The 24586-nt window shown below is 49.3% G+C and overlaps 1 protein-coding gene across 6 annotated transcripts in view; it reads right to left on the reverse strand.

The window, feature by feature from the left end:
- The window catches only part of FBRSL1 (fibrosin like 1), a 1300479-nt gene that overhangs the window by 369060 nt on the left and 906833 nt on the right, over positions 1-24586 (reverse strand). For all 6 annotated transcript variants that reach the window (XM_085635474.1, XM_085635477.1, XM_085635475.1 and 3 more), the window contains one exon: positions 4456-4485. In XM_085635474.1, the coding sequence (XP_085491600.1) occupies positions 4456-4485 (30 nt within the window). The remainder of the gene's footprint in view (positions 1-4455; positions 4486-24586) is intronic.

Here is a 24586-nt window from a genome sequence, read left to right on the forward strand (position 1 = left end):
CCTTTCCAGAACCAACGCTGAAGCCCCTGTTCCCCATTGATACCGTGTTTCGTCCCTCCTTTCCAGAACTATCGCTGAAGCCCCTGTTCCCCATTGATACCGTGTTTCGTCCCTCCTTTCCAGAACTAACGCTGTATCCATGATCCCCCCCAGATACAGTGTTTCCTCCTTCCTTTCCAGAACCAACGCTGAAGCCCCTGTTCCCCATTGATACCGTGTTTCGTCCCTCCTTTCCAGAACTAACGCTGTATCCCAGATCCCACAGATAGTGTTTCCTCCCTCCTTTCCAGAACCAACGCTGAAGCCCCTGTTCCCCATTGATACCGTGTTTCGTCCCTCCTTTCCAGAACTATCGCTGAAGCCCCTGTTCCCCATTGATACAGTGTTTCGTCCCCCCTTTCCAGAACTAACGCTGAAGCCCCTGTTCCCCATTGATACCGTGTTTCCTCCCTCCTTTCCAGAACTATCGCTGAAGCCCCTGTTCCCCATTGATACCGTGTTTCCTCCCTCCTTTCCAGAACTATCGCTGAAGCCCCTGTTCCCCATTGATACAGTGTTTCGTCCCTCCTTTCCAGAACTATCGCTGAAGCCCCTGTTCCCCATTGATACAGTGTTTCGTCCCTCCTTTCCAGAACTATCGCTGAAGCCCCTGTTCCCCATTGATACCGTGTTTCCTCCCTCCTTTCCAGAACCAACGCTGAAGCCCCTGTTCCCCATTGATACCGTGTTTCGTCCCTCCTTTCCAGAACTAACGCTGACGTCCCTGTTCCCCATTGATACAGTGTTTCGTCCCTCCTTTCCAGAACTAACGCTGTAGCCCCTGTTCCCCACAGATACCGTGTTTCCTCCCTCCTTTCCAGAACTAACGCTGACGTCCCTGTTCCCCACAGATACCGTGTTTCCTCCCTCCTTTCCAGAAGTAACGCTGAAGCCCCTGTTCCCCACAGATACCGTGTTTCGTCCCTCCTTTCCAGAACTAACGCTGACGTCCCTGTTCCCCATTGATACCGTGTTTCGTCCCTCCTTTCCAGAACTAACGCTGTAGCCCCTGTTCCCCATTGATACAGTGTTTCGTCCCCCCTTTCCAGAACCAACGCTGAAGCCCCTGTTCCCCACAGATACCGTGTTTCGTCCCCCCTTTCCAGAACTAACGCTGACGTCCCTGTTCCCCATTGATACCGTGTTTCGTCCCTCCTTTCCAGAACTAACGCTGTAGCCCCTGTTCCCCACAGATACCGTGTTTCCTCCCTCCTTTCCAGAACTAACGCTGTAGCCCCTGTTCCCCACAGATACCGTGTTTCGTCCCTCCTTTCCAGAACTAACGCTGTATCCATGATCCCCCCAGATACAGTGTTTTGTCCCTCCTTTCCAGAACTAACACTGAAGCCCCTGTTCCCCACTGATAGTTTCGTCCCTCCTTTCCAGAACTAACGCTGAAGCCCCTGTTCCCCACTGATAGTGTTTCGTCCCTCCTTTCCAGAACTAACGCTGAAGCCCCTGTTCCCCATTGGTACAGTGTTTCGTCCCTCCTTTCCAGAACTAACGCTGAAGCCCCTGTTCCCCATTGATACAGTGTTTCGTCCCTCCTTTCCAGAACTAACGCTGAAGCCCCTGTTCCCCACTGATAGTGTTTCGTCCCTCCTTTCCAGAACTAACACTGTATCTCTGATTCCCACTGATACAGTGGTTCGTCCTTCCTTTCCAGAACTAACGCTGAAGCCCCTGTTCCCCATTGATACAGTGTTTCCTCCCTCCTTTCCAGAACTAACGCTGTATCCCTGATCCCCAATGATCCAGGGTTGCGTCCTTCCTTTCCAGAAATAACGCTGAAGCCCCTGTTCCCCATTGATACAGAGTTTCGTCCCTCCTTTCCAGAACTAACGCTGTATCCATGATCCCCCCAGATACAGTGTTTCCTCCTTCCTTTCCAGAACCAACGCTGAAGCCCCTGTTCCCCATTGATACAGTGTTTCGTCCCCCCTTTCCAGAACTAACGCTGTATCCCAGATCCCACAGATAGTGGTTCGTCCTTCCTTTCCAGAACTAACGCTGAAGCCCCTGTTCCCCACTGATACAGTGTTTCGTCCCTCCTTTCCAGAACTAACGCTGAAGCCCCTGTTCCCCACTGATACAGTGTTTCGTCCCTCCTTTCCAGAACTAACGCTGTATCCCTGATCCCCAATGATACAGTGTTTCGTCCCTCCTATCCAGAACTAACGCTGTATCCATGATCCCCCCAGATACAGTGTTTCGTCCCTCCTATCCAGAACTAACGCTGTATCCATGATCCCCCCAGATACAGTGTTTCGTCCCTCCTTTCCAGAACTAACGCTGAAGCCCCTGTTCCCCATTGATACAGTGTTTCGTCCCTCCTTTCCAGAACTAACGCTGTATCCCAGATCCCACAGATAGTGTTTCGTCCCTCCTTTCCAGAACTAACGCTGAAGCCCCTGTTCCCCACTGATAGTGTTTCCTCCCTTCTTTCCAGAACTAACACTGTATCCCAGATCCCACAGATAGTGTTTCGTCCCTCCTTTCCAGAACTAACGCTGAAGCCCCTGTTCCCTATTGGTACAGTGTTTCGTCCCTCCTTTCCAGAACTAACGCTGTATCCCAGATCCCACAGATAGTGTTTCGTCCCTCCTTTCCAGAACTAACGCTGAAGCCCCTGATCCCCATTGATAGTGTTTCGTCCCTCCTTTCCAGAACTAACACTGTATCTCTGATTCCCACTGATACAGTGGTTCGTCCTTCCTTTCCAGAACTAACGCTGAAGCCCCTGTTCCCCATTGATACAGTGGTTCGTCCCTCCTTTCCAGAACTAACGCTGTATCCCTGATCCCCAATGATCCAGGGTTGCGTCCTTCCTTTCCAGAAATAACGCTGAAGCCCCTGTTCCCCATTGATACAGAGTTTCGTCCCTCCTTTCCAGAACTAACGCTGTATCCATGATCCCCCCAGATACAGTGTTTCGTCCCTCCTTTCCAGAACCAACGCTGAAGCCCCTGTTCCCCATTGATACAGTGTTTTGTCCCTCCTTTCCAGAACTAACGCTGTATCCCAGATACCACAGATAGTGTTTCGTCCCTCCTTTCCAGAACTAACGCTGTATCCATGATCCCCCCAGATACAGTGTTTCCTCCTTCCTTTCCAGAACTAACGCTGAAGCCCCTGTTCCCCATTGATACAGTGTTTCGTCCCTCCTTTCCAGAACTAACGCTGTATCCCAGATCCCACAGATAGTGTTTCGTCCCTTCTTTCCAGAACTAACGCTGACGTCCCTGTTCCCCACTGATACCGTGTTTCGTCCCCCCTTTCCAGAACTAACGCTGTATCCCAGATCCCACAGATAGTGGTTCGTCCTTCCTTTCCAGAACTAACGCTGAAGCCCCTGTTCCCCACTGATACAGTGTTTCGTCCCTCCTTTCCAGAACTAACGCTGTATCCCTGATCCCCAATGATACAGTGTTTCGTCCCTCCTATCCAGAACTAACGCTGTATCCATGATCCCCCCAGATACAGTGTTTCGTCCCTCCTATCCAGAACTAACGCTGTATCCATGATCCCCCCAGATACAGTGTTTCGTCCCTCCTTTCCAGAACAATCGCTGAAGCCCCTGTTCCCCCCAGATACAGTGTTTCGTCCCTCCTATCCAGAACTAACGCTGTATCCATGATCCCCCCAGATACAGTGTTTCGTCCCTCCTTTCCGGAACTAACGCTGTATCCATGATCCCCCCAGATACAGTGTTTCGTCCCTCCTTTTCAGAACTAACGCTGACGTCCCTGTTCCCCACAGATACAGTGTTTCCCCCTCCTTTCCGGAACTAACGCTGTATCCATGATCCCCCCAGATACAGTGTTTCGTCCCTCCTTTTCAGAACTAACGCTGTATCCCGGATCCCCACAGATACAGTGTTTCGTCCCTCCTTACCAGAACTAACGCTGTATCCCTGATCCCCACTGTTTCCTCCCTCCTTTCTAGAAATCAAGTAGTAGCCGTTTTCCTCATTGAGAATGTTTCGTCCCATTTCTCACCCTCTTCTACCCTTTGCATCAGGGGCTGGCTGGACCTATTGCCGCTCGGGGCGATCCCTGACTTTGCCGCCCTCCGCAGGTAGGAGCGGGGGTGGTAGTCAACAGACGAATTGTTCCTTGGGGGATGCGGGGGTAGGGGGTCGACAGACCACTTGTTCTTGGGGATGGAGGGGGAGTTATAGTCGACAGACGACTTGCTCACCTCCGCCACCCCCAAAAACAGGCCCCCCCCCCCCCCAGCTACGCCACTGCTTTGCATCAACTTCACATGCACAGAGAGAAATTGCAGAGCGGCGTGGCTCTGGCCCACACAATGACGTGACTTAGTAAATTGTCCTACATTTTTGACGTGCTGACGTCACAACCGAGGGTACCACGTGCAAGAGTTAGATAAGAACAGCAGGGAGATGAGTCTTACCTTTTCTTCGATGTCACCTTCGCTGTCACACTGCAGATAAAAAAAAACATCTTGTGAAACAGTGCACAACATTATTGTTTAATTACATTTTATTTTTATTTATGAGTATTTTACATTTGTTACTTGTGTTTGGGCGCCAAAAACAGGGGCAATTTTCCATTTATCTTGTACTGAACCCAGAAAGCGGATGGGCCACAGTTTCACAATCACTTGCACAAGCCAGTCTTTCATCTCTAGAACATGGAAGTGAGACTGTGCCAGACACGCATCGTGCTCCAAACTCACATGCTGTACCAGGGCGCCCATCTCCCAGTGCCACCTACAAGGCTTGTAGGGGTCTATCGAGGCCTAAAGACCAAAGGAGGCCGACGGCACCTTCTGACAAGATGCCAATCAGGAGCCGACCCCTGCCTGGTATTCGCCCACCCCAGGCTGGCAGGACTAGGGCCCCCACTAAAAGTCTACGGAGAGCCCACCCTAGCCATACAGGACTCCCAGTCTCCCCGCTATCCCACCCCAGCATGGCTGGAGCCAAGCCAGATCCATAAGAAGCTCATTCCAGCTGACTGAAAACCCCATGGCAGTCAGACAGAAGCCCACCCCAGCACTCAAGATACAGCCAGTCCAACAGCAACCACCAGCACCCCCACTCCCAGCCTTCAGGGGGCATTACCTGATGCTGGTGGGCACCCACGGGAGCCCTAGCAGGGCGAATAACCAGCCCTACCTTTCAGGAGTGCACCAAGTCCACATTTTATTTTTGTTAAACCAATTTTATTTATTTTTAAATTAACATAGTCAGTTCCAAAACCATTACAGCATGATAATAGAATCAACAACAGATGACATGTTCCCAGTGGGGCAATGTACTACAGACAATGGCGGATATTGCGATAGGAGGCGTTGGTTCATCGTTGTATAATCAATATAACGCATGAAACAAGGTCAACTGAGAGGTCATTACCATTACAAACCGACAAGATCTCTACACATGCGATATATATCATCTGCTCGGCACTGGTTGATAATAGCCACGGGATCCCGTTTTGATCATATGTTAGGCGAGGACGTATAGCTCCTCCAGTATAACGGTACAAGGTCCGGCATTGCGTACGGACCAAGGTTCGTTGAGGCGGGTTATGAGCTTAGGAACAATGAAAGGGGAAGGAGGAGGATGGGACTACTAGGCGACTATTGCTGCTTGGTGTAGTATGTGTTAGGTGGTCTCGAGCCCCCATCCAATGCGTCATCCCTAAGCTCTTCAAAGAGCACCAGCAGCTCATCTCGGAGCGTATCCCACTCTAGAGTGATGGGGACCTTGCGCATGCCTCTAACCTCCTCTCTACAGAGCGCCATCTATCCGGCCTTACCCCCACTTCAGCGTTGCCAATAGAGTATACCGGGGAGGTGGGCATCCTTCCACTTCATGGCAATGGCTCTACTTGCTATGAGTAGGAGCAGGTCTATGAATCTATTAATGGCACCTCCTGCCTTTTTACGCCTATATAACCCCAGTCGACCCCCCCATCCATGATGCACAAGTCCTACCTCCCTGTGATGGTTGGCAGGGCATCCGTAACCGCCTTTCAGATGTGATTGCACTTCTGGACAAGTCCAGAACATATGCTCCATGTCCGCATCTTGGGCGCTTCATCAAGGGCATGTTGATACGCTGCCATATATTGTATACAGGTGCACAGGAGTGAGGTACACTCTGTGTAAGATGTTGTGCTGGATAAATTGGAATTTCACGCTGTAAGAAACTTTGCACGGATATGCAAGGGCCCTGTCCGCTCTCTTTCTGTGTGTCTAGTGTTCCCAGTGTTGTCTAGTGGATTGAAACAGGTCTTGTGGTGTAGAAATCATCACGAGCGTGAACCACATGATGAGGCGCCGACCATCACATGAATCGCATGTATTAGGGGGTGTATGACGGGTTCTTTGTCCATGATCTGCCAATTACGCTGCAGTTTGGCAAGCAGAGTTCAATGAGCTAAGAAATGGCCCACGGGTAGGGCATAATCCATGGAGAAGGGCTCGAATGGCACAAGGGTAGGGCATAATCCATGGAGAGGTGCTCGAATGGCACAAGGGTAGGGCATAATCCATGGAGAGGGGCTCGAATGGCCCAAGGGTAAGGCATAATCCATGGAGAGGTGCTCGAATGGCACAAGGGTAGGGCATAATCCATGGAGAGGGGCTCGAATGGCCCAAGGGTAAGGCATAATCCATGGAGAGGGGCTCGAATGGCACAAGGGTAGGGCATAATCCATGGAGAGGTGCTCGAATGGCCCAAGGGTAGGGCATAATCCATGGAGAGGGGCTCGAATGGCCCAAGGGTAAGGCATAATCCATGGAGAGGTGCTCGAATGGCACAAGGGTAGGGCATAATCCATGGAGAGGGGCTCGAATGGCCCAAGGGTAAGGCATAATCCATGGAGAGGGGCTCGAATGGCACAAGGGTAGGGCATAATCCGTGGAGAGGGGCTCGAAAGGCTCAAGGGTAGGGCATAATCCATGGAGAGGGGATCGAATAGCCCAAGGGTAGGGCATAATCCGTGGAGAGGTGCTCGAATGGCACAAGGGTAGGGCAAAATCCATGGAGAGGGGCTCGAATGGCACAAGGGTAGGGCATAATCCATGGAGAGGGGCTTGAATGGCACAAGGGTAGCATTTTAGAACAGGGTGCCCAGGGGATCTACCACCTCTGACTCCCCGAGTTCTATCCCCTCCCTCTGAAGGAGCTCCCTGAAGGGGCACAAGGAGCTAATACGGATTTCTGGTGTGTACGGCGTCAAGGTCGGGGATAGTCTGAGGCTTCTATTATAGCTAGTATATGCTATGGTCAGGAGTTTATTAGATTGTAGGGGGGAGTTTACCCATTGGTAATAACTCGTGGATAACTTGTGCGACATGATCCAGTGTGCAAAGTCCCGCTGGTTGGTGTCCCGTTGGCTGCCAGCCCCCACCAGCGGGCTGCAATCAATGGGGCACTGACAGTGCGCCAACTTTTAGTTGGCGCACTGTCAGGGCACCTCCTGAGAACTTCTTTGCCTCTGCGCCCGCATCTGTAATACGGCTTGGGCGCAGCAGTAAAGGGATTCCCTCATTTGCATGGGCCATGCCCCCATTCAAATGAGGGAATGCCCTCTGATGATAGCGCTGGCGCTTAATGTGCGCCAGCACTATCGGTGTTACAGAAGTGGCCGAACAAGCGGTTTTGCCACTTCTGTATTACCAAAGTGCCACGGGGGCACGCAAAGCGGGCGCAAACGCCCTTTGCGCCCCGGGGCACTTGTATAATATGGCCCCAGGAGTACATTACGCCCTTATCCACTCTGGACATATCTTTCACCCTCCCAGGCTGCACTACATTCAGAGTAACTGGAGAAATGCCTGGAGCCTACCAGGCTATGCTGTGTTCAGAGCACAGGAGGACACGCATGGAAAGAGGCTACTGCATAAGTATGTTATCCTGACAATCTGGAAACAAAGCATCTGAACTGTAAGGAGCACGGCAGTGGGTCGAAGAGGGGAGCACAGATCTATCTATATTCTGTGCAACATTGTAACAGGAACAGCAAAGTACACAACAGGCAAAACTGTATTTTACCATTCACAGGGATAAGATCGGCCGCTGTTGTTGCCCTAAAAGCTCCACTCACACCATCACTGACTGTTTAGGAGCGGATGTGAAGCGCTTCATGAACCGAGCACTCTGATTGGCTGTGACCCCCCCGCATAGGTTGCTTTATAAAGATTGGACACAAAAACTGCACATAAAACCCAACTTCAAACTTTATTAAAAATGGGAAAGATGAACAATGTACACCTCAAGGCCCTCTGCGCCTTGGCTCTCGGACAACTTAATGACACTGCTTTCATGGCGGCCCCAGCAGCAAAGCTTTCATAAGAGGCACTCCCATTAGCGTCAGTGAAAGGTGTATTATCGATCGGCGCATTACGCTCCCGGACAACCTAACAAGCGTCTGCGCAGTCCCCAACACCACCACTTGCCCTCATCATAATTTATTTTTTAGTGCTGAGGCAAAGAAAAAACATCTGTTGGACGGTGGCGTGAATACCAATGGCTGGGTAATGAAAAGCCATATTCTCTACTGAAACTGAACAAATGTGGACACTTTCAAATAAAACCCCGCAAAAAACCCAATAGATCCTGGTAATTATCCACAGATCCACAGCACCAAATGCCCTATCATGACTGCTTGTATAAGGATGCGACAATGTGTCTTGAGTGTGCCCTTAGCGTGAGCTGAACTTTGATGCCTTTCGGGGACTGAGGTAATGGGTTGGTATGTTTTCAAGGGGTTCACGCAGAACGCCATTTGCCCATGAGTATTTCACAGCACCACAGACTGAGCCTTCACGCTTTTTGTTATTCTTCTATTTTAAAGTTCGCTCTGCTGTAGAGACGCAGCAGCCATAATCTGCACAGACTCAAAATGGCCGCCCATTTGCTCAGGCAGCCATTTTGATTCTCAGAGGTGGAGTAGAACAAAACCTTACATTTACCAATATTTTAATTCCAATAGCACTTTACGATTAAACATATCCTGTTGTAAAAGACTGGGAAGCTAAAGTTTACAGTCAGAAATGTTTGATTGGTTTCATTTTTGTAGGTTTGTGTCACTATATTTGTGAGGAAACAGCCCTTGGAATAAGAGTAATCCTCAGGTGCGTCAAATCACTTGCTATCCTGGTAGCCACTTGGCTACTAGATTTATCCAGGAAATGGCACAAGCAGATAACAACAGATATATCGATCTCGAGTGATCTGAAATCTGTTGTCAGACTTAGGAATGGCGTCAAAAGTGCCCACCCAATCAAAGGGGGCCTGTTCCTGTAGGAACACTGAACTGTCCCCCTGTGAGTGTGAAAGTGCTGGGAAAGCACCACTTTCAAGATGACTTGGGTCAAGTGAAAAGTGCCGTAAAGAAAATCAACAAACATCCTTAAAAACCCCCAAGAGTAAAGTCTTGTGGCTCTGTAATGTCCCACGTTTTCCCAAATGAATGAACTGGAGCTTTAAAAGTGAAGCAATTCTCCAAGATCACACAATTTGGAGAAGCGAGGCTGGGATTACAACCAAACCTTCTAGTTTCTCACAGCGGATAAATTAACCACAAGAGCACGTCTTCTTTTTACACCACAAAAGGCCACGACCTCGACACAAAGGCTGGCGCGGGGTTAATGTTGCGTCGCGAGGCGCCCTGAACGTGCCCCGGAGGAATGGACCGCAGCTTCCTATCGACCCCAGGTTTTTTCTTTGAGAGGACTTTCAACAAAAGATCCTTTTGGGGCAGCGCAGGAGGAGGTGTTTCTGCAGAACAAGCAAACTCGAGGCGGGAAGCCACACAGCGACGTTTATGTTTTTTTTCACCCAAACATCACCCCAAGGAATGTTAGTGGTAAGAAGACACCCAAGCCCTAAGTAACAAAAAACCCAAAAAAACAGAGAAAGTCCCGAAGGCTTTGCCTCCCACGCAGCTGTTGTCTATTGGACAAAGGGCCTGTCAAAACAGGGGGTTGGAGAAATGTGCAGAATGGGGCCCGCTGACAGCTATGGGGCGCTGCTGAAAGGGGCCAGCCTCAATTACCTGGGCTTTCTAAAGGGCTGCTCGCGCCGCCTGCGCGTGAGCACAACTGTAAACAGCCCATTGTGCGCCCTTCACCGGGGCTTGTAAAGGGATTACACCCAGCTTTGGGCCAACTGCCTTTTAATTCCTCCAGGAATGTTGGCAAAACAGGTCTCTAATTGAACACTAACCCCCGTCTTCATCACCCCGACACGCCCCACTTTTCACTTTGTGAACTGTTTCCTCCCACGGCGGTTCACGCCGGGACAGCCCCTTGGAGAGGAGGTGATGACACACACGTGCAAACAGTGTCACACGGTGAACACGCACCTGTTCGGGAGGATGGCAGAGAAGGGGGAAGCGAGGCCGCAGGTACAACCGGTGCACGTGGCATCCCACTTCCAGACTTAACAATCGAGGGGAAATTCACAAGAAAGGAAACAACGCGCAAACTGTCACTTTTATGTGGGAAACGGTAGAACAGCCAGCATTTTTGCAGAGTTCCCTTCCTCATTGAAGGTGATGCTACGTCTTCTGGTACAACCCCCTCGCCCTCCCCCCCCCCCCCCCCAGTCTGGTGCAAGGGTTTGTCCCGTTACAGCGCGTTCTAATTACCCATTTTCAGCCTTGGGTAAAATAGGGAGGTACTCAGCCAGGACCCCCACTTTCCAGAACCCACACGGCCCTCCCCAATAAGGGATAATTTGGTACATAAAAAATCATTTTTAATTTGTCAGCTTGGCATGCCTACCCTGTCTAACCTTAACCCTCGTGCTCTCAGGCGGCTGGTGGCAATGAAATCAAAGAAGCATTGGCATAGCCAATAAGTCTAAAACAACAGTTGATGGACAGAATGCAGAACAATGTCATACATTCACCCCCTTTTGTATAGCCAATAAGTCTGACAGTGGCTGCCAGGCGTTTGGCCTTGTCATTTGTTTTCTCCTGGGTCTTGTAAAACTTTTTTGTAGGAGCAGCAGCCAGGCCCTCACCAATATAATCAAAATATTGGGCACTCAAAAAGCACGCATAGTGGTCGCTGGCTCTGAAGGTAACTACTTTGTGTGCGGATGTGCCTTCTGTGAAACGGCTGAACTCCGTGACGTACGTCAAATGGCTGAAGTCGGCCTCTGCCTCAGGCTGTATGCGGCAGTGGGCAGAAAAATTTGAATGGCGCCACGCAACGTCAGGCCACCAGGTATGAAAGACTTTGCCAACCTTCCTATGGTTTTGTAAAATGCACTAGATGAGCAGATCAAGACCAAAGTACTCCGGGAGGGGGGTATTCTTGCAAGCACATCTGAAGGCAACATTTGTTCCCTATATGCATTTCCTCGAAAACAGAGTCACAATGCCATTGAACCAGGGGCGACGCCAAGAAAAGGCAGACCCCAGAGACAGGTGCGGGCCAGATTGGACCAACTGAAGGTGATGGCCAACTGGGGCCGCTGTGTCTGAATTTTTGCGGCCCCCCCTGTGATGCCAGCCATTGGCTGGTGAGGTGGCAGTGGGGTTGCCTAGGCGAGCGGCAAGGGCAGCTAGGTGGGTTATGCGAGGCAACACTGTTTCAAGGAGCCAATGGAGAGAGCACAGATAGGAGGGATCCGAGACCCTTGTTCGGCCCCAAAACCAACTGGATGACAGCATTTCGAATAACTTGGTGATGCGGGATGAGACACTGAGGTAGCCCAAGGTAAAGGGAATGACAATAATTCAGCGTTAAAAGCACGAGGGACTGGACCCCTGTCTTTCTAGAATCAGAAGTGTGGTGAGCTAGAATGTTCCAGAGTGTTTTGAGAAGTAGGAAACCAGTGGAGGCCACTTCCTGAATAGACTGATCTTCCACCTGTCCTTCGGGGCCAGTCCACCTCCGACAGCGCTCTAAAGTCCCCAAGCCCAGAGACGTGCTCCCGGTGGAGAGTAGGGTCACTCCACCCTTGAGAGGAGGCTAGTGACCCTCAGCCCTACACCTGGTGCCCAGTAGAAGAAGTCCAGGTCCGCAGCAGCTTCCTGACTCTCAGACCCACACACAATAATGCAAGTCCGCTGTAGGGCAATCCAGTCCCCAGAGCAGCCTGCTGTCCCTCAGTCTAATGCGGATATTCCCAGCGTGCTTTAGGGCATTCCATGTCTGTGAGCAGCCTTCTGTTCCTCCGCTCACCGGGTTATGCCCACTGCAAGGTAAGTCAGTTCAGCCTTGAGGACAACCCCCCTGTCCCTCAGCACATTGGGGTGTTGTTTGTGTCCCGGAGGGTCGGTCCCGAGAGTAGCCTACTGTCCTCCAGCCCGCTGGGGCATTACCTGCCTCCCATGGGACTAGTCCAGAGAGCAGTCTCCTGTCCTCCAACCCACTAGAGCATTACCTGTCTGCCGTGAGGCCAGTTAAGCCCAGAGACCAGTGTCCTGTCCGAGAGCCCACTGGGGTATTACCCGTCTCCCGTTGGGCCAGTCCAGTCCAAAGTGTCTCTTTCGGGGTCTCAGCCCAGTGTGGGTGTTCCCATTACCGTGTAGGGCCAGTTCTGCTCCTAAGCACACCGAACAATACTACCGGTGCCCTGTAGAGCCAAGTTCAGCCTCAACCGGTTCCCTATAGCTGAACTTTCAGTGATGGAAACTGCTGCAAAGTCACATTATTCTTGACTTAATAACAGTTCCACCCGCCAACAAATAATAAACCAGTGTCTGGAAGGGGTTTACTCTCCACGTCCCTAAACCTGAACTCAGAAGCCTGTAAAACGACGGGTGTGTTCCTATCCTCGTCTCTTTTTGCACAAACCCAAACAACGGCTCGTCTTCCGGATTCCCATCTGCCGGAGTGTTGGTCAGATTGTCTCCAAACACCTTCCATGTTATAAAGAGTACACTATAAGTTACCTAACATCACATTATGGTGACAGACACATACACACTGTTTAATTGTCAGGTTTACCCGACATAGGATGACTTTTCTTTTTGTGCTAATAGTTGTTATCTGTAAAGGGCTCTCGTGTCCTTTTATGCATCACATATAAATCAGAATAAATGGAAGCGGATGACCCAGTCGTACCAAAGCCACGAGCTGTTACTGAAAGCCCCAATTGTCCCATAGGTCAGTCTGCCGCCATCCGTTCGGCCATCTTTGGGAAGGATGCTCATGCATCAGAAGGACACCCCGTCCCAAGCAAAGATGGAGGATAAAGGTCATGTGACTTGTTAGGGCAGAGACGACTGAGGGCAAACACAAAGTGTTAGCCAAGGGGGGGGGGGGGGGGGGGGGGGGGGGGCGCTGATTAATAGGAACAATTCCACAACTGCCTGCTTCTCAGGGGGCCCCCGAAGCCCCGCCTGCTGGCAGGAATCTCATTCGCGGGAAAAAGGGAGGATCCGTGGGACGGGGTACTGGGCATCAAACAGAAAACGAAGCTATGAATACGTATATTTATTCAAAGAAATAGCAGTGAAAGTGGAGCTATGGGTAGCTTTGGTTAGAACACCTCAACCTGACTTTAAAGGGGAAAAAAAATAGGAATTCACCTAAAAACACAATTAAAGTGAAGTTACAGCCACAACACACTCCGGGCCTGATTCACAAAGGGCCTCCACACTCGTGGTGGAGGCCCCCACAGTAGTTGCGGGGGGGCGGGGGGGGGGGGGGACCACTGCAATTAAAAACTGCAAGCCTGGTTTTCAAGCAGGGTGGTGGAGAAGCGGGGTTGTTTAAATTAACATTTTACTTTGTTTTATAATATGTTTTAAAGACAAGTGTCTAAACATTAATAAAGTTGAACTTGAGAAACTGCAGTGCGGAGGTCCCGCCCGAGTGCAGACCTGCCACCACAACTTTTGCCATTAGTGCAGCCCCCTCACCACAACTGCGGGTCTTTCGCCAAAAATGCGGGCCCGCCGCCACAACTGCAGGTCCCCCGCCACAACTGCGGGGCTTTCGCCACGAGTACAGAGGCCCTTTATGAATCGTGCCCTGAAATCCTAAGAACCAGTTAGGAGCACAATACGTCACTCACACGACAGCCGTGCAAACCATAAATCGCACACCAAATGCAAAGCTTGTGGCCTGGAGCCTTTTCTCATTTGCAGAACAAGGATGGCGGTACAAAGCCTCGGTAACAAATGTGCGGGTTTTAACAAAGTTGAGAGAAACCACAGTTTGGGTTCAGTGCATGAATATGATTGGCAGAGACTCGTAAAGCACACAGTGCATGCACAGCTTGACTGAATGCTATGATCCTTGTGCGCTGTACACTTTTATGTACTGCAATGAGAGTAGGCAGTGGCCAGTAACAGTGAATAGCCTGCACCCCAAGTGACCTGTGCATCGGCCCATGCGAGCTGTGCGTCAGCCCATGCGAGCTGTGCGATCGGCCCATGCGAGCTGTACGATCGGCCCATGCCAACTGTGCATCAGCCCATGCCAACTGTGCATCAGCCCATGCCAACTGTGCACCGGCCCATGTGAACTGTGCACCGGCCCATGTGAACTGTGCACCGGCCCATGTGAACTGTGCATCGACCCATGCGAGCTGTGCATCAGCCCATGCGAGCTGTGCATCAGCCCATGTGAACTGTGCATCGGCCCACGTGAACTGTGCCGTTTGAAATGTGCATCAGCCCACAGGAACTGTGCCTTGTGAACTGTACATCAGTCCGCGTGAGCTGTGCATCAGCCCGTGCAAACGGTGCATCAGCTCGCGTGAAGTGTGCATCAGCTCGCGTGAAGTGTGCATCAGCTCGCGTGAAGTGTGCATCAGCTCGCGTGAAGTGTGCATCAGCCCGTATGAAGTGTGCATCAGCTCGTGTGAAGTGTGCATCACCCTGTGTGAAGTGTGAATCACGTGTTTCTTTATAGCACTCTAATGCCTATGGGCCGTGTTGTGCTATACAAAAGTGCACACATTAAAAAATATCAATATTTGCCTGCCTACACATCAAAATCACAGAAAACATGACTTTGCACCAAACTTCATTTTATTGGGATGAGTGTTAATATTCAATAATGCACAGTGGGTGTTAAAGGCCCAATAACGACCACATTCACACCGGTGCGTATTATCAGGGCGTTCTTCAGACAACGTGACCCCTCCAAAGTGCGTCACATGGTCTGGGCAGAGGACAGACAGGTGGAATTTCTGATCCAGTGGTGTGGTGTGCTGGACCCCATTGGTTGGTCTGTTCCCTCACAAGACTGGTGTTTGGTCCAGTGGCGGCCAGCACGGATCTGGGGTGGCGGGGCAGGGGCCAAGGGTGTAAAAAAACACAAAAAGACACCTACCCCCTCGCCGCTCTGTCGCACGCTGTCTATCCTCCGTGTCCACCTAACACGAAGCAGCCAGACTCCCCTTAGCCAATCACAACGCTGCAATGCAGCACTGTCAGACAGGGATTGGGGGCCTGGGCATGTTCTTCACCCAGGCTGTAATGCAGAGTGGATGGGGAATAGGGAAAGTGCACATGACTGTTTGTCCTGCCCAAGACGGCCGGCCAATGCATCATGCACACTTTAGTGTGCCCACCACTCCTCCCCTGCCCTGCTCTGTGAGCAGAGCAGCCCCGCCCCCATGCTGCCTCAGCAGAAACAAATAAAATGCTAATAACATCAAATTATTATCATTTTACTTTTATTTCTTTCACTGCCAGAAAGCAGTGAGGCGACGCTACTCCGCCTTAGCGGATTAGCCGCCCCTGGTTTGGTCCTGCCGTGGCTGAATGGAGGGCAAAGGCTATGTCCAGGTTCCCATGATGGCATTATAGGACCTTATTAACATTGGTTTGCGATTAATACATTAATAAGCATCTTTAAGAGTTGGCGCTACCTACCCCTGAGGCTAAAACCTTTCAACAGAGCTTTCCATTAGGATAACTCCCAAAATTCCTAATATCCGCATATAGAGTAGATGAAGGCTAACCGAGTGTAATATGCTATTTATTGACATTGTTGAGTGTAAGGAGGACCCATGTCTTACGAGAGGCGACGCCCCGCCTTTCCCTCAAATTGTGAATAAAAACAATATTATACTCAACATATATGGCTTACAACATGGCACTCTTTAAATATGTGTTTCTTTCTTTTTAACCCCTTCGGTGCCACGCCCTTTCCCCCTCCTGTGCCGGGCGTTTCACACGCGGGTGGGGTTCATGACGAGATAGTCTCGTCATGGGCACAGCGCGACCGTGCTCCATGACGAGACTATCTCGTCATGGGCACAGAAGAGGTTAATAAAAAGGTAGTTAGCAAAAAACAGGAATCAAGTGTTCAAACAGATCCAGAAAGGTAAAAAACACACATTGAAAATTCCTCCAATTGGAGAGTTGGTTCCCGTGTAATGTAATTTTTACATATAATCTGTGAGGCTATAAACTTTTTTTCTCATGTTCATTTTGCTTTACTCTGGGGGAAAAAACCCTCAAATTAGACTTACATTTATTCTAAATTAACTTTATTTTTCATTGCAATAGCATATTTGTGTAGATTTTGATTTTACTAAACTTATGCACATAATATACTTATAGGGGCTGTCATCTAGCCCTCCTTATCTACTGGCCTGATATGTCATTAAACCACTCGAGCATACTGCATAACTTGCAGGGACACTGGAATTATGCGGCAGGGGAGGACCAAATTATCTTGCAGGGTTCACTAAATTAGGTGGCAGCAAAGGCACATTATGCAGCATGCTGCAGAACAATTCGGCACTTTATTACTTCACAAGTCTGTAACACATGTAGACACTAAGTAAGCAACGGTTTCATCTTGTTAATATCCATTTAAGCGAGGTCTAGTGGCTTAGTGAACTAATGCTTGCACTAAAGGGGCCTGTGTTTCACTACATGGTCACAGGTTCAAATCCCTGCGGATGCACTTAGCCTTTCATGCGTCTGAGGTTGATAAAATGAGTACCATTGAGTTGGGTAAAAATGTATTTCTGTTAATCAGCGGCAAGATGCCCAGGGTGAACGTGCACTTTACCAATATACATGTTATGTTAGGTCATTTAACACCTAAATAAATATATCAGCAACTGAAAGTTGACATGCCTCTGATCTTATGCAGAAGGCAATGAGTTATGTGGCAAGTCCAGCAAATCCATAATCATGCGGAAAAAGCAGCAGATGCAGAAATGTACCATTCCAGTGGCCCCAAGTATGGGGCAGTGGGTTAGCGCACTTCAGGCGTTGGCCAACTTCACTGTGAGTGATGGCATTCTGCTCTTTCACAAAGAAAGCATCCACACCAAGTAGTTCCCTTCAGTACTAGGGACTGCTAAGACACTATTTACTACTCTTGTGAGGGCCTGGTAGTTCCACAGTAATAACATTTCACAAAAATCATGACAAAACAAAAGAGGGACTAACAAAGCGGAAGGCTGGCAGCCAGCAGCAGACCTATTGGCTTTGCCAAAGCTTGTTTTGCTAACGTTGGTTGAACTTGCCCCAGGCAGCAGAGAGTCCGCTCAGCTCCAATGACTCCAAGACAGCTTGATGAAGCGCTCTGTGGTTTCCCTGTAGCCTGTGCAGTCGGCTGAGGAGATACCGAAACAGGCACCAAGAGATCTGAAAGATGCCGCGGGCCAGTGCTTACTTGAGATATATTATATCTCAAGATATAATAAATATGCATTAGCAGAGAATTTATATATCTACATCTATATATATATATATATATCTCTATATCTCTATATACATTTTATGTACACATACGGATTATTTACAACACAACCTCAGTTTTTAATTTTTTTATTTTCCAGTAAGGAATGGGAACGTTAGAGTTCTACCTACCCAGCTCTCTTGTAGGTGCCCACAGGGAAAACCCGCCGTGATTTGCGTGGGAGAGACATGGTGAGGGTATTAGTGCTGGGCTTCGGGCTGTGCGGCCCTGAGCACCAGAACTTATTTCGAGGGGCAATGAAGCATCTCATCGTCTGCATCCCCCCTCTTCCTACCCACGTCCCCCAACACCGCAGCAGTCATCAGGAAGACATTTTGTTAAGTGACCACGCACTGCCACCTTCCCTGCTGCGCATGGACGGCGCAGGCGAAAAAGATGAGTTTTCAATTTATCCCTGGAGGCAAAACCCATTAATCCAGAAACAGCACACATTATGAGGCCACCGCTCAGACGCTATGTGCCAGAGGAAGGAACACCTTGTGTCGGAACACGTGTGCCCCGGGCAAGAAGAAGGTACATCGTAGGCCGCAACGGGTCACATCTTATGCCACAATAGGGTATGTCTTGTGCCTGCCCTGACCGAGGAGGGAGCCACACTTTTGTTCACCCCTCAGTAGGCCACCACAAGAGACCGCCAATGTGAGGAAATGTAGTGCGGGTGATTTGTTGGCAGAATGTGAAAAACAAGGAACACTGATCTTGCCAAAGATGTTCGGCACTCTGGAACAAACAGAGGGACCCTAGCCCCAGAGCATGTGGAAGAACAGAAGCTGCACCTCATCGCCCGCACGATAAATAGAACAAAATGTCCATTTACACGTAGCACAGTGTGTAGTGTCTTGTGAATGTGAATAGCGGGACCCTTCTGGTCCATGGTGGACTCCGTAGGAGAATGACGTAATCAGTCCAGTGTGTCTGGATGTGGTTAATAAAGTTTGTGACGCAGTGCATGCAGTTAACGGTTGCACTCTGAAGAATAAAGTGCACTACAGAGCTCCGCGTGCGGCGTAGCCATTTACATGCTTCCGGGATGGGGAGGACGCTACACACTGAATTGCCTCTTGGGCTTTAGATAGTAGATGTTACCATTACCCAGCTCAACGGTGAATATTCTATCAACTTGAGGAAGATGGAGGGCCAGGAGGACAGGCCACGAATCCGCATCATACAGCAGGCGCGCAGATGACTGAGTGCTCTGACCAGCTGAAGATTGCCCAACCTACGGAGGGTCACTAGGCACCCCCCCCAGCTTCGTGGCCCAAAGAGTGTCTCCCATTTTGTTTGCACGCGTCAGTTGCACGCCTCCGCACCACTGCTCTGTGGCCTTGCCAATCAAGGTGCGTGGGTTTATATCACTTATTACTAAATTGAAAAGGGTGTTTTACTGCCGCAATAAATGGCGCCAAGGCAAGGGAAGCATCTTTTATAACACTCCATGAACTTTGTCATTGAAAACATTATAGCCTTGAATTTGAGAGCAGAGTGGAAGGCCGTATAATTTGATTACCTGCATTAATCAATCGGAGTACAACATATAAAGGCAGTAATGCCAAGTCTGACTGGAGCCTGATAGCCCGCGCCTGCATCTCGCAGAGATTTATTTGCAGTAATGTAATTCGTTTGACATGAAACTATTATAATTGCAGTTGCTAGGCAGGGATTCCCCTCCCCCCACCACTCTATTGCTCCCCCTCAGTTGGATATGAAAGACAATGGTTCAAAATGAACATACAGTGCAATGTGTCCTTTGTAAGCTGGTTCACCTCCAAGAATGTTCTCTCCCTGTATGCCAGTGAACCCTCAGATACTGCGGGGACCCCTTCAAATCTAACAAGCATTGACAAAACTAATAGATTGTGCGCTTGAAAAGCTTTAGCTGGCCTTTTGGATTTGCAAGTGCTTGTTGCAGAGAAATAGAAAATAATGCTTTTTTGCAGATTCTGAAAAGCGTCAGGAAGGAAAAAACACAAAATGGCTGCTGTAGCATGATGAGGAATGCAAGCATAGGTCACCACTCACGTGTGTGCAAATGTCATCCTGCTGTGTCGGCCATTTTGGCTTTTAATAATTTACCATTCAAAGATGGCATACGCACATCTTGGGGCAGTTAAATAAACATAAACACACAACAGAGGGCATCAATAAGAGCGGAGCAGCCAGGTAGCAAACTACCACTGTTGGGAAGTGAATATGATTGGGGGGCAAACTGAGCAGTGGGTGGGTGGGGAGCAAGTTAATACCGCAAAGTGGTGGGAGTAAAAGCAAAGAGGGACGGGGCAGCAATGGAAGAACTGCGGGGAAGGGACAGCACATTTAAAAAAAAAAAAGAAAAGCTGAGCAGGATGGAGAGGGGTTGGGGAAGCGTCAGTTGAGCTGGCAGGTGGAGAAGCAAAACAGAGAAGGGGGCAGGGTTGTAAGTTGTGAAGCAGCACACTAGGGAGAAAGCAAGAAAACACATGCACTCTTATGGAGTACTCAAAGAAAAGGATATAACTCATCCACTCAGAAGGATGGCAAAAACGCTATGCTCCGTGAGAGGGACAAACACAATAAGAAGAAGTGAAGCCATCAAATAAAAAGCAAGCAAATGAGATTGACAAAAAACCCAGCCAATGATAAGGAATGGGCTGACCCAAATCCTAGTTTAAGGATTGGTATCGCACACAATAGGTCTTTCAACAACAGACAACTGGAGCTGTTTGCAGGCTAGACCTTAAAAAAATCTCATACACCTGTTGAGAGCCCAAATCAGTAAACCTAAGTAGTTCGTAGACATAAAAGGCACAAAATAAACTCATTGCAAACCCAATATTTATTCAAATTACTGGTTCCACATACATGAATGCCACCCCACAAGCCCAGTGAACAGCCAGTGTTTCTATACCTCAAATGCTTTGTAAATATCAATGGTCACCCATAAAGCTGCCTGAGGCTGGGCGAGGACGTCCCATAGGTACGCATGATGTACCTCTTGATGACGGTGTGACTACAGAGGACATCGTCCTTCTCCAGGCTGGATGGCAGGTATCTCCTTAGTGAGGGTGAACGAGTACTGAGACCAGGTAGGAATCACTCTGGTCTGTTCAGTACACAGCTTTTATTATCTGTTATGCTAGGTTTTTAGGGATCCACGGTCCTGACAAATGCCCTGGACAAGTAGAGGTGATTATAATTAGGGCAGAAACATGTTGGCACAAGGACGATGGTCTGAGCCATTGAACTCTCACTCCATCGCAAAGTAATGTTTAGATGCACCAGAGACTACCACAATTATAGGTGAAAACCCGGTTAGCTCTAGGTACTTTTAGTTTTATCTGGATGCCCCTGTTTTGTCTAGGAAAATCCCTTATCTAGGAACTCCCTCCTTCATGTCCACTAGGAGGTCGAGTCCAACCTGGTGGTATTGTCCTACGAGGGTGGGGAGAGGTTACCTATGATGAAGCATGTTACATGGTGTGAGTGAGGATTCCTCTCCCAAAAGATTGGCCTTTCGGCTTTTTACCCCTTTCCACACCAGAATCTTGGTAAATATGGAACCAGTGATTTCTACAAATAACAGTGACATATACGGTACTACACAGCCACCTTACTTTTTTGTGTTTTAAAACCATAACGCTAAACAGAAACCTAACATTTGCACATTCAGTGGCTTCCCGGACCTTCAATAGATCCATTGAGACCCAATAACTTTATTCCAGTTGCTCAAGAGGCACGGCTGCAATCGCAAAAAAACCCTAAAATGCCTATATTTACACAAGTCAATGCCCCACAGACAAGCGCTATCACATGAACCCACCAGGAACCCCAAATATATAGACTTCGATTGAAGTGACCCCACGAAAACATTAAGAACACAATATTTAACTTCTTCAATGGCCACATACTAAATATTGTATTTTATTTTTAGTGAATCTATTCTTGCTATGCTGTTTGTATTTTATGGGGTGCTTTGAAGTTAATTTTTTGACATATGTGCACATTTTAAATTAATAACATACGGAATAAAATAAATGTTATTGCATAAACCCATCATACATCCGAGCGTGTATTGTTCATTGGCTCCGGAGATACCCATCCCTCCCCACAAGTCCATTTAGAGCACAATGCACACTCACTGAGAAGTCCCCTCAGGCACTAATGACTGTGGAGACACAGACATCAGTGCCAGGGATAGCTCAGTGAGTTTAATGTTCGATACTCAAAAACAAAAACATTTTTTTAAAAGCAGCGATCAGCATGTCATGTTCAAACTCCAATAAGGCTGGCTGAGCCTTTCACCGTCCTGGAGATCAGCGAATTGAGCACCATAATTTGGGCAACAGTAACATCTGCTGCTTACAGTGCTTGGAAAAGGGCCGTGCGAAGCGCTATATAAAAACAAGTTCTAATTTTATTTTTGTGCTGCCCCAAAAACCCGTTGAGAACATAGTCGGCTCGATTGACAAAAAGTAGTAACTCTGCTCTTCCAGCACTGCACCTTAGAACCAATATCAATTTACCAATTTGTACAATCGACAAACTCTACCGCAGTCTTTCCTGAAAGCTGCAGTTTCCCAGGGATATCACTCACACTCTCATTGGACATTTTTATTCGTTGCTATTTCTCCAAAGCATGAATTCTACACAGTACAGTTACACATTGGACAAATTGCCCAATTGATTAAAAAAAAAAAAAGTTCTTGAGAGGGAAAATATTTTTCCAGTGGCGAAATCCCCTCCTCTACATTCCTACAAAGATTAGGGTTGCTGTCCTCCCCTCACCACCCTCAAAATAGAGTCACTCTATCCCTTTGATGGAGAACATTTCTGATAACTTCCTGGGCAGGAACGGGCTGGAGTGGAGTGTAAGAATGCCAGCACAAGCTTTAGGGTGTTCACAAACTCTTGAGGTACACCATGACTTGTAGCACCCACTCTTACCACCCCTAGATGGCGTTCACTATTGCATAACTGTAATACGCTGTAAGTTACACGGCAGTAAATGAATTTTCATAGGCTATGTGACTTAACTAGCATAAATCCGACATTAAATCGGCTTTATGAATTTGGGTCCAAACTTTTTATACGCCAATTGGGCTGTAAAAATGAACACCACCCATAAACCCATTGAGAATTCAGCATTTATACTATGGGCAAACATAATACAACATTAGGGGAGAGGAGTTGGCTAACGGCTAGGGCGGTCAACCTCGAATCTGGGAGAACAGGGTTTGAGTCTTGGCAATGACGCTGAACATCCTGTGATTCTGAGCAAATCACTTAATCTCCCCGTGTCTAACAAAAAATGTATGTGTCCTCATGTAACGCTACTGGTGCCATGTAAAGCGCTCTGATACTTGATACCGGGTCAAGTTTGCGCTATATAAAACGCTATAAAAAAACAAAAAAAACATAGATGAAGTTAGAATTGCATTGGGTTACATTCCAAAGGTCCAGATCACATAAGTGAACGCCTTGAAAACCCATTGGGAACCCCACGTGCATTTACAATAATGATCATCCGTATTTTTCCTGCCTGGTCTAGGGTCCCCTTCCCTGGCTTCCCGTTGCCCCGGTTGGGACTTCAGTTGTTTCCTCCACAGGTACAGACTCTTCAGCCCCACTTAGTCAAAGCTGAAGTTAGTTGACTCCAAACAAACAATGTTAGTTTACTCCCCTGTTTGTTGTTATTTACTTTCATTTAACCCCTTCCCTGCTCATGACGGAACCACTCCGTCATGAGCCACGGTCGCGCTGTGCTCATGACGGAGTGGTTCCGTCATGCCGCGGCCGTTGGCTGTCGCTCCGCCCACGCGGCGCCTTTTCCCCGCCTGTGTGGGCGTCTAATGTAAGTGGGCGACGCCGTGACGGAACCACTCCGTCATGAGCACAGCTCACCCGTGACTCATGACGGCGTGGTTCCGTCATGAGCATGGCGGCGCCGCGTACACTTAAAACACTCCCAGCGCTGCGGCGGAATTCGCGCCACAGCGAAGGGGTTAATTGGTGTGCAACACACCATTCAGGGTTTCGGCCAGTGGGCGCTGATATTTATTCCTTGGAAAACATCATTTTGACACTAAAATAGGCGACATCCTTCCCTGCATTGATCCGGTCATCTTCTTGATTTCTGGGAAATGTCCTTCTCCAGCTCCTAGTGTTATCTTAGCCAGAGGAGAGAAGCCGTCGAAGGCACGCGCCCTGAGGCGGGTCTGTTGGAGTCGTCTTGTTAACAGCTTGTCAGAAGCAGCCATTACCGTCGCCCCGCGAATCTATCACGCAGCGGGCATTGCGGCCAGAAGTGGCGAAGGACGAGGAGGCAAGGCATGATTTCCATTGTCCCCGGCATCTTCTGAAAGGAAAGAGAGGCTTGGGGACCGCTCACCCAAAGGTGGGGTACTGTCTGGTTTAAGGGTGAGCACAAGGAGGGCACCTGGGGAGCGACCACTGCGCCTCTGGCCTGGTTGCCCCCTCGCTCCTGCTCCAGAGCTCCTTGCTGAGTGTGATCTTCACCGCCGCCGATAGCAGCGCCCCAGCCGCCGCAGGGCCGCCCGCTCAGCCTGATCACGTTTCCCGCCGCTTCCTGCCTGCGGCCCCGCCCCCTCGCCAGACGATTGGTGGACGCGACCCCGCCTCCCAGCTGACCCGCCCTCCCGGATCCCTTCTTATGTCGCCCCCTCAGCGACCGCGCAGCGGACGCGCGCAGCGGGAGCACCGACTGAGCGCCGAAGGTGCGCCAAAGGTAAGCCCGTCTGCGCCCGTCCGCGCCTGGACCGCGCCCAGTGCCAGGACCCCTGGCCCCCGCAGACCCCAGCCCACCCGCCAGACCTACGACGCCACCGAACTCTACGCACTCAACGCCGGAAGAATCCCGGGGTGCTACCGAGCCACCCCG

The sequence above is a fragment of the Triturus cristatus genome, chromosome 11, assembly GCF_964204655.1.
Source record: "Triturus cristatus chromosome 11, aTriCri1.1, whole genome shotgun sequence".
Classification (NCBI taxonomy): Eukaryota; Metazoa; Chordata; class Amphibia; order Caudata; family Salamandridae; genus Triturus; species Triturus cristatus.